At 37.9% G+C, this 13,291-nt stretch overlaps 3 protein-coding genes across 4 annotated transcripts; 2 read left to right on the forward strand and 1 right to left on the reverse strand.

The window, feature by feature from the left end:
- Positions 1-1,228, forward strand: LOC117190854 (mRNA-decapping enzyme 1B-like). 2 transcript variants are annotated; one of them, XM_033395882.1, is made up of 2 exons: positions 1-19; positions 160-1,228. In XM_033395882.1, exon 2 carries the CDS (start codon positions 172-174, stop codon positions 1,201-1,203), a length of 1,032 nt encoding a protein of 343 aa, XP_033251773.1. In that variant the 5' UTR covers positions 1-19; positions 160-171; the 3' UTR covers positions 1,204-1,228. The 2 variants fall into 2 exon arrangements, with proteins under 2 accessions (XP_033251773.1, XP_033251772.1); XM_033395881.1 differs by lacking the exon at positions 1-19 and adding an exon at positions 67-87.
- A 532-nt stretch (positions 1,229-1,760) lies between these two features.
- Positions 1,761-4,003, reverse strand: LOC117190855. The gene is made up of 4 exons (XM_033395883.1): positions 3,821-4,003; positions 2,555-2,745; positions 2,218-2,495; positions 1,761-2,156 (listed from the first exon to the last, which is right to left on the reverse strand). The coding sequence occupies exons 1-4, from the start codon at positions 3,867-3,869 to the stop codon at positions 1,892-1,894; spliced, it is 783 nt and encodes a 260-aa protein (XP_033251774.1). The 5' UTR covers positions 3,870-4,003; the 3' UTR covers positions 1,761-1,891.
- A 1,946-nt stretch (positions 4,004-5,949) lies between these two features.
- Positions 5,950-9,125, forward strand: LOC117190856 (ALX homeobox protein 1-like). Its single transcript, XM_033395884.1, has 3 exons — positions 5,950-6,546; positions 6,663-6,853; positions 8,829-9,125. Exons 1-3 carry the CDS (start codon positions 6,273-6,275, stop codon positions 9,012-9,014), a joined length of 651 nt encoding a protein of 216 aa, XP_033251775.1. The 5' UTR covers positions 5,950-6,272; the 3' UTR covers positions 9,015-9,125.
- Positions 9,126-13,291: the final 4,166 nt, after the last annotated feature.

The raw sequence follows: 13,291 nt of genomic DNA on the forward strand, positions 1-13,291 counted from the left end.
CTTCATCGACGAAATTGATGTAAAGCTATAAACAGTACTCCAACATCTTCTATTCTTTGACTTGGCACGCTACTCACGGGTAGCTTGGTAACTTAAATCCTAACAAAAAAAAAAAAAAAAATATAATTTGATTGATAATTTAATTACCAATTACCACAGCTCGGCAAGAATATGGCGGACGAAAGCATTACTCGAATGAACCTGTCAGCTATTAAGAAAATAGATCCATACGCCAAGGAAATCGTCGACTCGTCGTCGCACGTCGCGTTCTACACCTTTAACTCGGAACAAAATGAATGGGAGAAGACCGACGTCGAGGGAGCTTTCTTCATATATCCCCGCAACGCCGAGCCCTTTCACAGCATTTTCATCAATAACAGGCTAAATACAACTTCTTTTGTGGAGCCAATCACTGGGAGTCTTGAGCTGCAGTCGCAGCCCCCGTTCCTCCTCTATCGCAACGAACGCTCCCGCATCCGGGGATTTTGGTTTTACAACAGTGAAGAGTGCGACCGCATGAATGGTGTTGTGAACAGCTTACTGCAGAATAAAGAATCCAACGGACTGGTGGCGAATCCTAATGCTGCTCCCACGTTTGTGATTCCAAAACACGACAATGCAAGCATATTTAATATGCTGAGCAAAGCCCAAAAGGAGTACAACGCACAGTGCAACAACCAGTCCAAGTCAATGCAACCGGAAAATGTGACCCCCGGGAATGTTCTCAAGTTCTTTGAATCGGCAAAGCATGCTACCGCAGAGTCGGGTACAGTACAGTACAATCGGGTACAGCCGCTTTCAGTGGATCAATTGGAGAAGCAACAGCGTGCAGCAACGCCCAATGAAGGCTTAATTCCGATCAGAGAAGCCCCTTCCGAGTGCAGGCTATCACCTTTTCAGAAGCCGTCGTTGAACGCTAAGCCCTTACCACTGCTCAGTGAATTGAAAATCGGATCTCCATTAATGGCCAACGAAGACGCTGGCAACTGCCTCAGGCGCTTGCTGGTGGGAGACCAGCCTGAAGCAAAGCCGGGCCTAATGCCTCCTTCCATGTTCGATGCACCCAATGGCAACCCGGAGCCCGTGCAGCCATTAAGCTCATCACGATTTGTGCAGGCCTTCACTTATCTTATCAAAAACGATAAGGAGTTTGTCAATAAGTTGCACAGAGCATATTTGAAATTTGATGAAGATTCTTATTAAAACATAAATACATATGTATGATTTATTTTGATTTGTTTTTTCGTTACTTTATTAGCTAACTGTTAAAGAAAATCTATCGCCACAGAGCGCAGAAGAAGCAGACCCATTCTTTCAATTCATATTTATAATTTGATATATTAAAATATCATGTTTTCGTCTGAGACGAGCTAAAAGATATAGTACGATTGTTAGCCTCACATCAATAGATCACAGGATATTGCAGGATTTTCGATTAATAAACGAAGTCAGATTACGACGCAAGCATTTGTTCTCTACTAAAGTTGCTCGAGTTTTCATGTTCAAATTTACAGGCGTAATAAATATACATAGGTCTAAAGAATATAGCAAAACTAGTTCACTTTCACTACATAGGGCTGAAAAATTAAATATGATTTTTAATTATTTTTATTTATGCTTCACAACATTAATAAATAATTGTATCAATGTGATTGTAGTAGTAAATAGATCGGTAAGGAAATGATGTGCCTGTGCTGTCTGGTTATTTTCGGTACGGACGGGAAGGTTTAGTTTAAAGAGCGACAAACATCAGAAAGAAATTTCAGGTTAAGATATCTTTATTTACAAAATCAAATGGGAAGCCAAAAAGGCACACAAAAGATAGTTGCATGGCAATAGAATTGAATAAACATAGTTTTAGTAACAACAAATATCAGCAACTTTTTTTTATTTAAATTAAGACTTTCAATTTCGAAAGGAAAAAGTACATAACACAAAATAAACACATTCTAAAATCGATATGGCCTCCACCAGATCCGGATGTTGCGAATGCGGTTAAATTTTTGGAATAGCCCTCAAAAGAGACTACACACTGATAAGAATCCACATCATCATCAGTATCATATACTGCAACAACCGTGGTCGCATTAAAGTATCCTTCTTCGTTTTCCTCAGGAGCTCTGGGCTCTTTTTTAACAACATCATCATCTTCCGATCTGTAAGCCAAAAATGAATCTTATTATCAATAATTTCACTCGGTCATGTTCAATTTCTTACATGATAGTTATGGTAGGCTTCGGAAAAACGTTGGATACCACGCATTCCAGCTGAGTTTCATTTTGAATTTTGTTATGGTTCAGATACAGGGTATAGTTCCTCACATCGATGACCTGCACTTTTTGATGACTAGTAAACGTCTCCGATCTCGTCTGAACTACACACTTGTAGTCTCCGGTAGTGTGTATTGTTGGATTAATTAAAGCCAATGAGCTGTACTGTTTATTGGGATCCGTTGAGCTTTCATAGGAACTGTCAATATCATTTTTAAATTCAGGCTGGAAGAAAGCGATATTTTTTAATAAAATATGCCTTTGTATTTCATAACTTTACTTACAATGGGCGCAGGATGAGTTCCACGAATCCACTGATATATAGTTTTGTCATTTCTGAACCACTTCACGGAAAGAAAGGAATCTGTATCTTTGATATTATAGTCACAGTCCAATACAGTAGGTTCCATATCTTCATTTAGAAGGACTATTAGTTGCGTTTGGGAATCATCTTTTGCTGGCAAGCATAGCCCACCTGTGTATTAAATTAAAGAAAGGCTAGGATAAAATTCCGAATATTTAGCTGTTTAAGTCTGAGTTTGCTTTAAGGTTTTGTTATTCACATCTGAGAGAATAGTGACTTCATATCGTCGCCATATTTTTTTTTGTCGAGATAACGGATTGTTTCGGCGAAATTAGCCCTCATCTAAAACGTATTTTTCAAAGAAAAATCTAACCGACTTGTGTAATCAAGATCATTACTGTAGGTAACAACACCTGAAAAATTAAATACACTACTATTTGCAGACTATTTGAATAAAGAAAATTGTTTGGAAGTTTATGGTAGATACATATGTCATGAAAATACACAATAAATATTCAGACATATGGATACAAATACGTACATATATAGATTTTGCAAACAAAAGCTTTTATTTACGAAAAGAAAAATATCGAGTGAACAGATGCTCGTTTAGCTTAAAAAAAGAACCAAATAACAAACAAACAGAAACAAATAAATTTAAAATATTTCCTTTTGGTAGTTTGGCATACACATATGTGCATATGTAGTTTTAATTTTTTTTTATTTGAAACCAGTGCTGTTTTGGAGCGCAAAAATCAGAGCCATAGTCTTAAACTGGAGTCGGAATTAGCATATTAAAATAATAAATATCCGTTTCGTAGGACACTACTGTTCATGAGTAGACTGAAGATTTAAGAAGATTACAATCCTCTTTCACGTGTAGCACATTTTCCCCGATGGATAAAGGATAAAACAACATATCACACATAACTTCTTAACTGATCCTTGCTTTATTCTAAGATCAAACCGAAGAGGGTATTTAAGAAATGGCCGATTAGAGTGAACAATTACTGGCGTGGTCAATCAAAACTATGTATTTTATGTTGTTATGTGTGCACATGTACATATGTATGTATTTATAGATATCCGATTTGTCATTATTTTTCTCAAGGTTTGTACAATGTACATTCAGTGTATATATAAGTTTATATACGTTTATTTGCCCGATGAAATGACTTCATTTCTTAATTTAAAAATAGTTCTCCAATGATAAATATTTTTCACATTTCGCACTTTAGTTCCGTACCTCTTTGGAATAATCCTATCGTAAGAATGACAATAAGCAGAGGATCCATAATAGGTTATTTACAACACTTCCTCATACATATACTAGTATGTATACCACCGAACAGACTTTCACAAATGTACAAGTATTTAGCTTAACCGCTTGCTCTGCATGGTCAAACACAAGTGTCGGGTATAGCACAACTGAATGTGTTGGCCACCGTCAAGAGAGAGCACACACGTAGAGAGCCAAAGCCAAGAAGACACGGCACACCACCACAACACAACCCACCCAGCGTGGCTATATAGAAAAGATAATGCCGGCATTTTCTCTCTGCCTCGCTGATCTTGTACACATCCAGAGCCCGAGCCGGAGCCCCGAGCTCGTGCCACTTGTGCATGGTAGAATTATATGGAAATGTGCGTGTGGACGAGAGATCGTTTTGCAGCTGTCCTATACATATGGGGGTTGGAAAGGCTTTCCGCTTCGTTACTCTCCGTTGCTCCTAGCTACTAACGGCTGACGTTGACTATTTGAGCACAAGTTGGTTGTTACACATACCTACGCCCACTAGCGACCTTTACGGCAGAAAGGAAGCGTGCTGACCTGACCCTTTTTTCTTGGTTTTAGAATGTTGGGATCAGTGTGTTCATTTTAAAATATAGTTTGGATATGTTGGTTTGTACAGGGTAAGTTTAAAAATTCAGTATAATCTTCTCTGTCCTCGATAGTAGTTGTTAAGTAAGGGTATGGTATAGTATGGTACGCTTAAAACGAGTTCGTTTAAGAGTACTCTGATTTTGCTCATACAAACATCGAGGAGCTCGTTCCGCTTCGATGCCTTACAAAAAATAAAGCCTTCACTCTAGCATGCAAATGTCTGAATACAATACAACACGAAAACATAACCCTTTCGGAATTCAATCATATGTACATACATATGTACTTCTGTATGCATATAATTGCACCAACGTAGATATAAATACATATGTATGACTGTATTGATGGACACATAGAGACCCAACTGTATTATGGACTTCATGGCTCTCAATCTCATACTCTATGATGATCGTATGCAAAGCTGTTGTACTCGGTTTAGTGGGGTTACTGGTCGGGCTCTTACTGCCACTTTTAAGCATTCTTCGACTTCTTCTGTCCTTCAAGCGTTGTATTGTAGGTGGCGTTCCCAACTAGCTCCCTGCGTGTAAGTAGCTTGGTTCGACAATAAAGGAAAACGCCGAAAACCTTGGAACAGATGAGCCCATCACTCGGGATAACTAAGTAATTGCATGGGCGGTCTATTGATGGATAGAAAAAGAAGACGGGTCCCCTGGTTTAAGGCCGGGATAATATTTTAGGGATGTTCAAGTCCAGCTAACGTCCCACCATACAATTAGGGACCAGGAATGCCGTGTCTGTTTTAAGGGTTGGGCGTTCTCCAAATCATTAGTCCGATTGGATATACTTTTTAGAGATCGTTTGCCGTCACTTGTCACTTGTGTTACTTGCTAAAAACACCCCCACCAAATATGAAATTCTGTCCAACGTGATTATCCTGGTTATCTATCTATAAACCATCAGAAGTTACGAACTAATTTCAACTCTCGTAAAGAATAATCTTATAAGCATTATAGTCCTTTGCGTTTGTTGTATTATACAGCCATGCAAAAATATGCATTCCATGCGGAAGGACACTGTTGAATACCCTTTTTTTTTCTTTTTGTACGGAAGAAAACTCACAGTTCAAATATATATATAATAAATCCATCTACCCTTAATACGGAAATTATATCCCTATAATATTTAGGCAATTTTTAAAATGTACTTAACTGAACTTTGTAATTTATAATTGAATATTAACTATTTTGTATCTTTTAGATTTCTCAAAAGCACATTTCCTTACAGCATTTCAGAACTAATGTTATCAGATGGGCCAATTTTCTCTTCACAATGTGACTTTTGAAGGACCGTAAATTGTATTACACCACTAACCATACAGTATACTGTATGTATACTGTGATTACACTCAAAGATTAATTTGAAGAATACTTTTATAAAAATTGCGATTCAAAAGTGGTGTTGATAAAAAAAATCAAATTGACACAAAACATAAAAAAAGGTTTACCTTATTCACATATTAAAATGTATACTCATTTTGTCTTTGGCGTAGTGTATGGCAAAAATTGTAGCGTAAAATTTCCACCCCTAGTTCGTTTGGAGCTCGTTAGCACACGCCCCCAAACGCGGAGTGAAATATTTTCTATCTCTTTCACCAGAGACAAGTGCAGCATCCTTTTTTGTCCAAAGGCTGTAGTTGGTAGATTCGTAATCGAAGCTTATTTATTCAAGGGCAGTTAAAAGTTGTGTTTCCGCGCGAGACCATAATTATGTGTTTTATCGGGATGTGACTCATTAACGGACATTAAAAATACCTTTAGAACAAATTTTGTATCCTATATGGGCTTTCAGTGCAATGGAATTTTCATTTCTGAACAAGGCGAACTTCGACAAGGACTGCATCTACAACGCCAATTCGGATTTTTATAATAATAATACAAATGGAGGACTCTCCGTAGCTAATCACATGAATCATTATAATTTAATGATTGACTCGAGTTACAAGCTATGTGCCAACGAGACTGCAATGAGGAGTTCATTAAATCAAGAATCGAGCTTACTATTTTCGAAAATAACAACTGTTTCGGAATTCTACCCTTCGACACATAACATTGCGTCCTATAACTCCGGTTAGTATTCCGATGGGTCCCACATTATATAGCACAGCTTTTAAGAGCAGTATCGTTCTACTATTTTCCAAATACTTGAAAACTCGCATTATTATAAACTGTTACTTTTTATTCAGATTTTTATTTAAACGCGTATGATAATGGATTGAGCTTGACTGATAAATCTAAACAGAGACGGATTCGAACAACTTTTACTTCCAACCAGCTAAATGAATTGGAAAAAATATTCTTAGAGACCCATTATCCTGATATTTACACAAGAGAGGAGATTGCATCGAAACTACACTTGACAGAAGCAAGAGTTCAGGTAAGAAAAAAATCTTATTCCATATCCCAATCCAATTTAAAACAGCGTACTGGATGCCACAGATTTTCGTCCTTTGTGGGAGCGGAAGTGGGCGGGGCGAAGTTTTGAAATATTTTTGTAGCAGTGACATATCACAGAAGTCTGGATCCAAAACATCGTTGCTCTAGCTCTTATAGTCTTTGAGCACTAGGCGCTGAAGGGGACGGACAGACGGACAGACGGACGGACGGACGGACGGACGGACGGACGGACGGACGGACGGACGGACGGACGGACGGACGGACGGACGGACGGACAGACGGACAGACAGACAGGGCTCAATCGACTGATCAAGAATATATATACTTTATGGGGTCGGAAACGATTCCTTCTGGAGGTTACACACATCCATTTTCACCACAAATCTAATATACCTCAATACTCATTTTGAGTATCGGGTATAAAAAACTCCAAAGCATTATTTTCTAGATCACTCTAAGCTTTAATAGATTCATAGCCTCCAGACCATCTTATATCTTAGCCTTGACGAAATAGCGATTGAAGTGATGGCTATCTATGATCGATTAAGTTCAACCGTACTATAATGAATCGAGGTGGAACGTTGTGAGTTGCTGCGGACACCGCAACTCTACAGTTATACCCGATACTAAGTCAGTATGGCTCTCCTGCAGCAGACGCCGCTAATATTGAACCACACGACAAAGAGTGCGTGCGAGAGAGACAGAAAATCAGTCTGAGCGTGACGTCGGGCGCTGCGTAGCCACTGAAAATTGATTTCTTGCTTTTGGCTACAAAAATGATCCGATCTGATCCAGATTCAGCAATCTGATAGATATAGTCATTATCTATGATTCTGCGTTTTTAGTTTTCTCGAATGTGCAATATTGTGGACGCAACAGATTTTCGTCTTTTGTGGGGGCGGAAGGGGGTGGGGCGAAATTCTGAGATATACGTTTTATAGTGAGATCTAACAGAAGTGCGGATACCAAATTTGGTTTTTCTAGCTTTAATAGTCTCTGAGATTTGTGGATGCCCCAGATTTTCGTCCTTTGCGGGGGCGGAAGGGGGTGTGGCGAAATTTGGACACGAAACGGTCAAGGTCCGATATCACAGGAGTGTGGATACCAAATTTGGTTGCTCTGGCTCTTATAGGTTCTGAGATCCTTGAACTCATATTTTGCAATTGACAAAACCGACCATGAAACCTGTGTGTTAGAGAGAGACAGAGCGAGAAAGAATGAAATTGTTTTCTTGATTCTGGCTATAATCATTATACGATCTGGCTCAGATTTTGCACTGTAGAAGATATGGTCATCCTCACCGATTCTGCGTTTTTGGTTTTATCGTATCTTTAAAAATGTGGATGCCACAGATTTTCGTCCTTTGTGGGGGCGGAAGTAGGCGGGGCGAAGTTTTGAAATATTTTTGTAGCAGTGACATATCACAGAAGTCTGGATCCAAAACATCGTTGCTCTAGCTCTTATAGTCTTTGAGCACTAGGCGCTGAAGGGGACGGACGGACGGACGGACGGACGGACAGACGGACAGACAGACAGGGCTCAATCGACTCGGCTATTGATGCTGATCAAGAATATATATACTCTATGGGGTCAGAAACGATTCCTTCTGGACGTTACACACATCCACTTTTACCACAAATCTAATATACCCCAATACTCATTTTGAGTATCGGGTATAAATATGTCGGCGTACCCGGTTGTTGGCTCTTCAAAGGTTCAAAGGCTCTGAACGTCTGGTTGGGTCTTGCTGCACTAGCTGGAGACTGAATATAAGAATCCTGGGCTTGTTCATGATATATCTCAGATAAAAGATCGCACAAAAAAAAGTTGTAATATCTCCCATAAATAAATGGCAACTCAGTGAAAAGAACAAAGACTAAGCAGTAATATTATAAGGAAAATAGCGCATTAAAAATTAACACTGTATCGAATTATACAAATTTACTTCCTTTTAGGTATGGTTTCAAAATAGAAGAGCAAAATTTCGAAAGCAAGAACGACATGCTATTTACATTATGAAAGATAAGTCTGTTAAAATGGATAGCCGCAAAAACTCTGCATCCGGCTCTAAATATCTGAATCCGGCAGTGAAAGGACCTCAAAATTCGCGCCAGATGAAATGCCTGTATGATCAAATATAGGAACCACCAATATCTATGTAAATATTAAGATACATTTTCATGACTACATACCATTATTTTGATATTGTTTTTACTCAGCATTGTGGTGCAATTTAAACGTTAAATAAAGAAAATCAAATCTACATATTTACCAGTACTTTGAAAATCTTTGGATTCCCATTAAAGTCTTTTTAGCAGCTTTCCACTCTCATCTTGTCCCAAGTCATCGAATCTCCAGTCTGTGGGGTGAGAGCCAAATAGATAAATCCTTCAGTAAAATTCGTATTTATAGCATTTTTTTGTTTCTGGTACTAAAAGAGTATAAGGATTGGTACACATTTAAAATACCAAATTTGGATGCTCCAGCTCTTATAGTCTCTGAGATATAAGTGCCCATCGGGACGGACCTACGGACAGACAGACATGGCTTAATCGACGCGGTTATTGATGCTGATCAAGAATATATATAATTTATGGGGTCGGAAACGCTCCCTTCTGGGCGTTAGAGCTTAGAATCTTATGATCTGATTATAATTCCCTTTACCGTATAATATCTACAACCCTTCCACTTCTTAAATCACTAATATAAACATACTTTTCTCGTAGTTAGTATTAATATTTTTAATACTTAGTTCTTTTAGCAAGTTCAGTTCTAATTTTTCGGTTCGGTTAAAGCGTCGCGCGTCATGCGGCTGCGCCCCTTGGTCGGGAGGAGGGCTGCGTTACTGCCTGAGATCCACGAATAACAGGCTTCGGCTTGGTATTAATTGGGCCACTTGATACTGCCACTTTATTTTGCAGTCATTGCACATCAAAGTCCGAAATAAAAACATCCACTTTCCCGACAAATCTAATATACCCCTATATACTTTTTTTGAGTATCAGGTATAAAAAGAGGAATACGATTTTTTTGCCTAAATTTGGTTATTTATTTATTTGTATTCGCAGAAAAGTAAACGAGCGGGAATGTTGTAAGCCTCTACTTTATACCCGGTACTCAGTCAGTGTACATGTGATTAAACGGTTAAACCGTTTGTGAGATTTTTATATATTATATTTGATCTGCTTCCGTTTTTCTTTACATTTGTTTTTTAAATCTGTCTCTTTTTGTGTTTTTTTTTTCTCACACCAACACCAGCCGTTTTATCTCGCTCCCTTCCACCAGATCACGCACACTGATCGAGGTAGAGTGTGCGAAAGAGTGGAATAATAATGTGATGTGGTCCTTCTCTATGATTCTGTTTTAGAGCGGAAGACCACAGGAGTATGGATACAAAATTTGTTTGCTCTAGCTTTATAGTCTCATCGGGACGGACAGACTGACAGACATGGCTATATCGACTCGACTATTGATGCAGATCAAGAATATATATACTTTATAGGGTCGGAAGCGATTCCTTCTGGACGTTACACACATCCTCTTTTACCACAAATCTAATACACCCCTATACTCTTCGAGTATCAGCTATAAAAAGGGTCTTTTCATTGTTGTTGTTTTGGTGTGGGTAAGAAAGCGAAGAAAGAAAAGATCGAAAATCAATTAAATAATTCGAAGTAGTTCGAATGTCTTTGTTTTACAACCTTTGTTCATTCTTATATATTTTGTACACTGCCGCGAATTTGCTATCGATATCGGAATAAAAGCAATGAAAGCAACCAAATTATGGAAAACGAACGAAATGGGACGCGATTCTTTTATTTACTTATTATTTATTTATTTCGCCCCCCATTATTGTATTTTTAGATCAGTTGGTTTTGATGGTATAGGTGTTGATAGTTGTGCTGTTAAAAACAAGTACACAAATGTGTTTTTTTCCATCATTACGCCCCTATGCTTATTTCATGTAATACAAATTGCATCTCCAGCTTACAGCTTACAGTCCACATATCGCATAACGCCGAATGATGTGAAAATGGTATCATTGATACAACTTGCACACTGCGATTTCTCTAGCGCGGTTTCTTTATTACAAATGAATGAGTAAACTTACGGCGACAAAGCGTTCAACTTTGTAGTTTTGGGCAAGAGTTCGCTTCAGTAAAATGATTTACTTCTTGTTCAATTTCGTTGTAAACAGTTAATCACGACAAGAATTTTGCAGACAAATGAAAAGGTAACCAACGTATACACCATACGCTGTAGGAAAACAAAAGAAAAAACACATAAAAGTTCATAAAAAGTCTTATAGATCACGAATGAATTTCTCTCAACAGATGAGATAAATAATGTTTATTTTTGCATGTTCCGATTCCACGTTCCTATTTTGGATCTCAAGCAACTGTATCGAGAATGCCCATGCTGCAGACCGCAACCACACTAGTATTTAACTCACATTTTCATCTTTAGCGAGCGAGACCGGTCGTGTTTTTTCTTAACAGTCTGAAAAGTGACTTTTTCCAAGCAACAAAGGCTTAATTTAAAGTGATTGTAAAAATTGGATCATTGTTTATTTCATACAAATCTTCATCAATATATAAATTTTTCCTCTTTTCATTTCCCAAAGGAGAGGCAAGTCTTTGGCAATCTGGTTAAACCAGCAAGTATGACGGACGCCGGTCACTCGGTGTCTGCCAAATTGAAACCCCCTGATCAGGTGGCAAAAAGCAGCAAAATTCAAACCCAAAAAAAAATAGTAAAAAACTTCAGTGCTTTGTGTTCAAGTGTGAAAGAGCACATATTCGACAGCTTGACTAACGAAAAGTACCCAGCAAAAAAGATGCGCAAGGAACAAAAAACGACAACACCAATACAGACATAAATAACAAAATGCTGATAGACGATGACAGTAACAAAATGGTGGAGGCTTCTGACGGTGTGACCGTTCACAATTCTCACACAAATGCCATAAATGGTTTTACTGGAAATACTGAAATGACTAAAACACTGAATAAAAATACTAATCCGATTATAAACCCATCAAATGTAGGTATCGAAAGAGAAACAGTGTTGTATAGTGAGTGCCACATCGGTGATGCGGCTGTACTAGTATCGACTAAGAACAGTACCATCTTCGAAAACAAAAACACCAAAAATGGCTTATTCTTTTTTGAAAAAATAAGACACCTTAAAATCAAAGGAATTAAAGAAATCGTAGCTCTTGCGCCTACACTATACAAGATTTATTTTAAGGTTTCCAGCGAAGCAAATGATTTAGTTTTAAATGAGGAGTTAAAAAAAATGAATTTAGTGGTATTTATACCAAAAGACTATGTGGAATCCTATGGAGTAATTAAAGGGGTGTCCCTCGGTTTTTCTGAGAATGAAATTATGGATAATATTACATAAAAACCAAGTCAATTGAAAGATTAGCAAGAAGGCAGAAAATTACAACCGATGACAACAACGAAACATTCAAACTCATACCATTAGAAACAGTCAAAATTGGTGTTGAGGGTTCAGACATCCCAGAAAAGGTATCTCTTTTTGGGATATGTGGGATGAAAGTAAGCATATATGTTCCCAGAGTAAGGCAATGTTATAATTGTGGCAGACTTGGTCACACTTCGACCAGATGCAAATCAGCTAGGAGGTGCTATAAATGCGGAGTCGAGGATTGCAATGGGTCGTGCACTGGTCTCAAGTGTATCCTTTGCAATGGGAAAAATCACTCAGCTAGGGACAGACTGATGTGCCCAGTATGGGAAAAGGAGATGGACATTAACAAAATAATGACAATCAAAAAAATCGCGCGTAAGGAAGTGCTTAGCACTTACTCAATCCATCAAAACTTTTCGCTGTTAGATAATTATGAAAAAAACTATCCAAAACTAGACATAAATGAGGAAAATGTTCAAAACAAAAACGTTAAAGCAAATGAAGTTTTAAAAAAACACAGTTATGCGAGCAGGTTAGTGCAGAGACCTTTGGTTCCTGCACAAAAACCCCACTATCACTTAGAATCATATACCAGCGATTCTAGTAAGAACTAAAAGAAAACAAATTTACCATTCAACAGATGGTTGACATGTTGTCTCGTTTAGTCGACTCAAATGATGTGTCACATCCATCAAAAAAAGTGACCAGTACAAATGATTACAATATGGAACATAATGCAGACAGAAAAATGAACAAACAGAAAGAAACGAACCTTTTTAAAACATCTAAATAAATATGAAATTTTTACAACATAACATTCAATCTATTAAAGCCAATAAAAACGACCTAGTATTCTACTTAAACAATGAAAACTTTGACTTTGCCATTCTGGCTGAAGTTTTCTCTCACGATCTCCGTTTTAGGAAACTAGCCAACTTCAATATGTTAGAAAAACATAGAGAGGACGGTTATGGAGGAGTGG

The sequence above is a fragment of the Drosophila miranda genome, assembly GCF_003369915.1.
Source record: "Drosophila miranda strain MSH22 chromosome Y unlocalized genomic scaffold, D.miranda_PacBio2.1 Contig_Y1_pilon, whole genome shotgun sequence".
Taxonomy (NCBI): Eukaryota; Metazoa; Arthropoda; class Insecta; order Diptera; family Drosophilidae; genus Drosophila; species Drosophila miranda.